We start from the raw sequence: 6,394 nt of genomic DNA, 5'->3' as shown, positions 1-6,394 counted from the left end.
ACCAAATCCGAGTCAAGAATACCTACCCCAATCCAAAGAATAAAACTCCCCTCCAAAATGGCCCAAAACCGAGCTCTCTAACTCAAAATGTAATAAAATAATGAAACCCTTGATATATAATGCTTCTTCCCAGAGATTTTTGCATTTGCGGACAAAATATCGCACTTGCGAGCTCGCATCTGCAAGAAATAACTCTCATATACGATATCAACTTATCAGACAAAGATCCGCATCTACATAAAGGAAGTCGCATCTGCGACAGTATAGAAGAGCAAAAATATCCACAGAAGCGGACAATCAAGTTGAGCCTCAAATACACATTTGCGATCCACTATCCCTAGATGCGACCTCTACCTGTGGTCACCTACATGTAGAAGAGGAAAGCCTGACCATGCAAAATCTCTCAGAAGCACCACAAAATCATGCTGAAGCGTCGCCGCACCTGCGTTCCCACTTGCGCAAATGCGAAATACAAGAACCAGGCTTGTCCAAAAATATGGAAATGATCCGAGACTCATCCGAAACACACCTGAGGCCCTTGGGACCCCGTCCAATCACACCAACCAATCCCAAAATGTAACTCGGACCTACTCGAGGCCTCAAATCACACCAAATAACATCAAAACTACGAATCACCTTTCAATTCAAGCCTAATGAACTAATAAACTTTCAACTTTTAAAACTCACGCTGAATGATATCAATTCAACACGGAATGACCTAAAATTTTGCATGCAAGTCCCAAATGACATAAAGGAGCTATACCAACTCTCAGAATCACTATCCGAACTCGATATCAACAAAGTCAATTCCGGGTCAAACCTCTCAACCTTTTAAACCTTCAAATTTCTAACTTTTGCCAAAAAGCATCAAATCAACCTACGGACCTCCAAATCCAAATTCGGACATACGCCTAAGTCCAAAATCACCATACGAAGCTATTGGAATCATAAAAATACCATTTGGGAGTCGTCTATACAAAAGTAAAACTCCGGTCAACTCTTACCACTTAAGCTTCAAAAACTAGAATCCTTCTTTTAAATCGATCCCGAATTACCAGAAAATCAAAATAGACCATACACACACGTCAAAATCTATAACACAAATATATTCAAGGCCTTGAATAATTGAATGGAATGCATAAGCTCAAAATGACGAGTTGAGTCATTACATACTTGCTGGGAACCACCACGGGTTCACGGTCTCGACCGATGGGTTCAGAAAATTTTGGATATTATGACTCCGAAATCCCGACGGTGGAAAGAAATGGCTCCCAAATACGGGTGGAGATCCAAGAACCATGATGAGCAAAATTTCTCTTTCTTTCAATCTTATTTGTGTAAAATAATTTAAGAACAATTTACTAAATGTGTTTTTGCTTTTATAGGGCTTCCGAGGGATTCTGTCATGTGCCCCAACATCAACGCTCTCGATGACCCTATGGAGGCCGAGCGGGTACTTTAGAATGCCCTTAATCACAACAGGGCCCATGGACCTTCTCGAGCCTCCAGTAAGGGTCCCTCCTCTTGGAGTCCCCAACCCAACAATAAGAAATAGAAGAGGAGACGTTCCTCTTTGGCTGGGACTTAGGGGAAAAGAATAAAGGGAACACCAACCGACACGGCCATAGCGGTACTCGATGATGAATAGGAAGTCAATGATGAAGAGGCTTCCCTTCAAAGAAGAAAAATATCTTCATCAGTTGAACCAGATGCTCAGTTGGTGGGGCTCCAATACCAACTAGCAAACAAATTTTAGGCGTTCTGGGGGGCGGGGAAATGGACTTGGTTGAGAATGCCGATTCTCGCTTTTCGACTCCCGTTGTCATCTCCGGTCAGAGGAGCTTGGCCCCTGACATCATTCTGCCATCAACTTCTTAGCAGGCAATAACTACCACTCCTTCTACCACAGTTGTTTCTTATCCGTCCACACCAACAACTCCTTATCCACCGACGCCAGCTGCCCCTTTTCCACCAGCAGTGACTGCTTCTCTTCTATCGGCTTCAGTAGATCAATCAGGGAATGCTTCAACTCAACGGTCTCCCGACCACGGGAACTTGGTAAACACGTACTTGACCCCTTCTCAAGATCCTCGTAAGAGGCAAAATGCTACTCTTTTGGTTTCGAAAAAGTGCCATATTTTCTCCAAGCTGGTAGAGCTTGCAAATTACCTGAAGCCGCTAGCTTCGGTGAAGGACTGGAAAAAGATGGACTCCCTCTTTGGGGAGTGCCTAATAAACAACAGCTTGCACTGCTCGACACAGGTAACAATCTCACCTCTTTCTACCTTCTTTCCATTTACGCTTCGAAGTAATAATCTTGATCATATCCATTTTTCAGGCCAATCTTCTTACCTCTGAGGGCCTGTAAAGGTTGACTATGGACAAGCAAGAGCTTGCTTTAGAACGAGAACAACTATTGGCTAAGAAGAATCAGCTCGTCGAGCGCCTCCCGGTGCTGGAGACCAAAGTTGCTTAAATGGATGAGTTCGAGGCCCGACTGTAGCAGTCGGTGCAAGACATGATAGATCATAGCCAAGAAGCTGCCCAACTTTGTGATGACTTAAAGGAAGCAAATTCTAAGTGGGCTGAGCTTCACAATGTTGTGCTACTATTGCCAAACATGAATCAGCCTTCATGGAACAAGTTAGACACTTGGAGGCTGGTTTGTGTGCCAAAGCTGAAGAGTCCAATGTTGCCGAGGATAAGAGGGCCAAAATGGAAGAGAGGCTCAAGTTATTAATGGAGAAAAACCGGCATCACTCAACCACCAACATTGAGCTTGATTCCAGACTCATCGCGATGAAGGCTAATAATGTAGGACTCCAACCCAAAATTAACAAACTCTGAGCCAAAATCCAGGACCAAGAAGGTTCTCTCATCTTTGAGAAGACCTATTACATATATCATATTAAGAGGAAGAATTTGCAGGAGGACAAATAAGGCATTGCCACATTGATGATTGCATTGCCAAGGCCCAGGAACTAGAGTTAACTGTTCGTGAGAATCTTCCTGCTCGGCCTACTACAACTGACTCCTCGAATACTAGTTCCGAGTATTTGGGAACCGAAGGGGAGTACGAAGAAGAAGAAGGCCCTAAACCGGCAGCGAAACAACCTTCTTCCACTAGGGAGAATGAAGACCCTTCTCTCCCTTCGGGATCTGGAAGCAAAGAATAATGTAAAGATTTTTTTCTTTTATCTTTTGTAATTATGCCAAAATATTTACCAAGTTTGGCACTTAAATAAATGAAAGAACTTTTGCTTAAGGATTATGCAAAAATATTCCTTTTACGTTAATTGATAAAGCTTCGGGAACTCTTTTGCATCTGATAACTTTTGATTTCGAGTATAAGCACTTCCAGAATCTACCCTTTACTATGAAGGTTTCATAAGAGAGGACCCTTATGTTTACGGTGCTCTTGAAGAGCATGTCTCTTATTCATTATGGCACAAGCATTTGAAGTTTTTGTTAGCTCTCGTATTATAAAATTAATTGACTTATCAATCGGACAAGAAATAAGATAAAAACAAAAGGACTTTGATTTATTCCTTCTATCCTCAAAAGTACACTTACATAAATGTTCATCTACTTAAGTAAATAAAGGTGCTAATACATGTGGCTAATTGTACAACTTATTTCTACGGAGCTGATCATGAAGTCCCTGCTCCCGATAAGACATTGATTCCGGTTCTATCAGTCCTCGGTTTTAGAGGCACTTCTAGTGCTGTATCATGTATTATTATCCCCCCAGTGTTCGAATGCTAAGTATGAGAATTTGAACACTGGAAGTATTGCATTCATCGAAGGCCCTTCCCTTCGTTTTATACTTTATACTGCTACCTTATCTGCGGAGACAACTTGTGAATGGTTAAATAATCTGTTCGAGTTTTGGGTGGTAAGATTTGTCGTCGAACCAAAGATTATTTAATCATCCACAAGTTTTTTGCCACACGAGCTCATGGTCGTCGATCCCATCTGCAGGAGGCACGTTTAGTACCTTAATACCAAATGTCTTACCTTTACCGATGATCCTTCCTTCGTAGAATGATTTACATCGCTACCTCGTTAAAAACCTTGCCAAAAAAACCTGATGGGGATAAAAACTGGATGAAGGGAAAAAAAAGTGCTGCAGCATATACTCAGCAAGGATCTTCAGGAATAATACCTTTTAAGGTGAGTCACGTTCCAGTTGCTCGGCAATTTGACTCCATCCTAATTTTTCAGTTCATATGAGCCTTTACCGGTTATAGCTGAGACCTGGTAAGGTCCTTCCCACGTTGATCCCATCTTTCCAGCATTAATATCCCGCGTTCTTTGAGTAACCCTCCTCAGAACCAAATCTCTAACTTTGAAATAATGGAGATTCACTCTGCGGTTGTAATACCTCTTCATCCTTTGCTTTTGAGCTACCATCCTCACGTATGTCATATTTCGGTGTTCCTCAAGTAAATCTAACTTGACCAGCAACACTTCGTTGTTTGCTTCTTCATTTGCCCGAGAAAACCTTAAGGTCGGCTCCCCCACTTCCACCGGTATCAAAGCCTCCAAACCGTATACGAACAAAAAAAGTGTTTCACCTATGCTCGACTTTGTAGTGGTCCAATAAGCCCATAGTACTACCAGGATCTCATCTGGCCACTTGACCTTGGCATCTTCTAACTTCTTTTTAAGGTTTTGAAGAGTTACCTTGTTGGTTGACTCCACCTGTCCATTAATGCTCGGGTGATATGGAGAAGACGTGATCCGTTTGATATTTAGTCCTTCCAAAAACTTTGAGACCTTAGAACCTACGAACTGTGACCCGTTGTCACAAGCAATCTCCTTTGGTATTCCAAATCGGGAGACTATGTGGTCCCATATGAAGTCAATCACTTCTCCTTCTCTGATGTTTTTCAGTAAGCACCTGCTTTAACCCATTTAGTAAAATAATCAGTTAAAACTAAAAGAAATCTTACTTTCCTAGGCCCTTGCGATAAGGGGCAGACTGTGTCCATCTCTAACAAACTATGCATTACACCACCGAAAGCAAAATTTCTGCTACTTGGTGCACTAACTATGCATTACATTGACATTTGTTGCACTTTTGTATGAATTTCTTTGCGTCTTATTCTATCCGAGGCCAATAATATCCATCTCTAACTAACTTTACACTAACGAGTTTGCACCAGAGTGGTTTCCATAGACCCCTTCGTGGACTTCTCTCTTCACGTAGTCCTCCTTTGAGTCCCCTAGGCACCGAGCCAATGGTCCTTGGAACAATCTCCTGTATAACTATCCATCAACGAGGTAGTAATGAGCCGCTTTGGTTCAAAGTGCCCGGGACCCTTTTCGGTCTTTGGGTAATTTACCAAGTCTAAGATATTTAATGAACTCATTCCTCCAGTCCCAAATTAAGTTGGTTGAATTTACTTCGCAGTAACCGTCCACATCTAACACCGAATGGAGAAATTGGACGAGCGTACCAGAATCGGATCCTTTCATTTTCGTGGATGACCCCAAATTAGCCAAAGCATCTGCTTCCACATTTTCCTCCCTCAAAATGTTGACGATTGACCATTCTCTGAATCGTGCATGTAATACTTGAACCTTGTTCAAGTACTGCTTCATGCGCTCCTCCTTTGTGTCGAAAATCCCATATACTTGGTTTACCACCAGCTGGGAGTCACATTTTATCTTTATGACCTTAGAATCTAGTCCTCGAGCTAGTTCAAGTCCTGCAACCAAAGCCTCATACTCGGCTTCATTGTTAGTTAACGATCCAATTCTAATGGCCTGTCTTAGGGTTTCCCCCGAAGGGGTGATTAGAGCTACTCCAAGACCGGACCCATTTATGTTGGAGGCTCTGACAGTAAATAAGGTCCAAACTCCCATGTCATTCCCAACACTAGCACTGCCTCCTTAGCAGCCAAAGGCATCAATCCCGGACCGAAATCGGCCACAAAATTGGCTAAAACTTGTGACTTAATTGTAGTCCTCGATTTATATTCAATGTCGAACTCGCTAACTTTGACTGCACATTTAGCCAAATGGCCTGACTACTCAGGCTTATGAACGATATTCCTTAAGGGAAAGGTTGTCACAACGGCTATTGGGTGATACTGAAAATAAGGCCTAAGCTTTCGAGAGGCAACTACGAGAGCTAAGGCCAGCTTTTCAAGGTGCGGATAGCGAGTTTTCGCTCCTGATAATATTTTACTAACGTAATAAATAGGAAATTGCGTACCTTCTTCTTCTCGGACCTAAACGACACTTACCGCTACATTCAATACCGCTAAATAAATTAGTAGTTGTTCACCTTCCCTTAATTTTGATAACAACGGAGGGATGGATAGGTGCCTTTTTAGGTCCTTCAGTGCTTGCTGGCATTCCGGAGTCCACACGAAGTCGTTCTTCT

The 6,394-nt window shown here is 42.4% G+C and overlaps 1 protein-coding gene across 1 annotated transcript; it reads right to left on the bottom strand.

Moving 5' to 3' along the window:
* Nucleotides 1-4,212: 4,212 nt before the first annotated feature.
* Nucleotides 4,213-5,871, bottom strand: LOC138895717 (uncharacterized). The gene is made up of 3 exons (XM_070180438.1): nt 5,410-5,871; nt 5,156-5,271; nt 4,213-4,903 (listed from the first exon to the last, which is right to left on the bottom strand). Exons 1-3 carry the CDS (start codon nt 5,869-5,871, stop codon nt 4,213-4,215), a joined length of 1,269 nt encoding a protein of 422 aa, XP_070036539.1.
* Between the last annotated feature and the right edge of the window lie 523 nt (nt 5,872-6,394).

This window comes from Nicotiana tomentosiformis, chromosome 7 (genome assembly GCF_000390325.3).
Source record: "Nicotiana tomentosiformis chromosome 7, ASM39032v3, whole genome shotgun sequence".
Taxonomy (NCBI): domain Eukaryota; kingdom Viridiplantae; phylum Streptophyta; class Magnoliopsida; order Solanales; family Solanaceae; genus Nicotiana; species Nicotiana tomentosiformis.
This window is presented reverse-complemented; position numbering and strand designations above follow the sequence as displayed.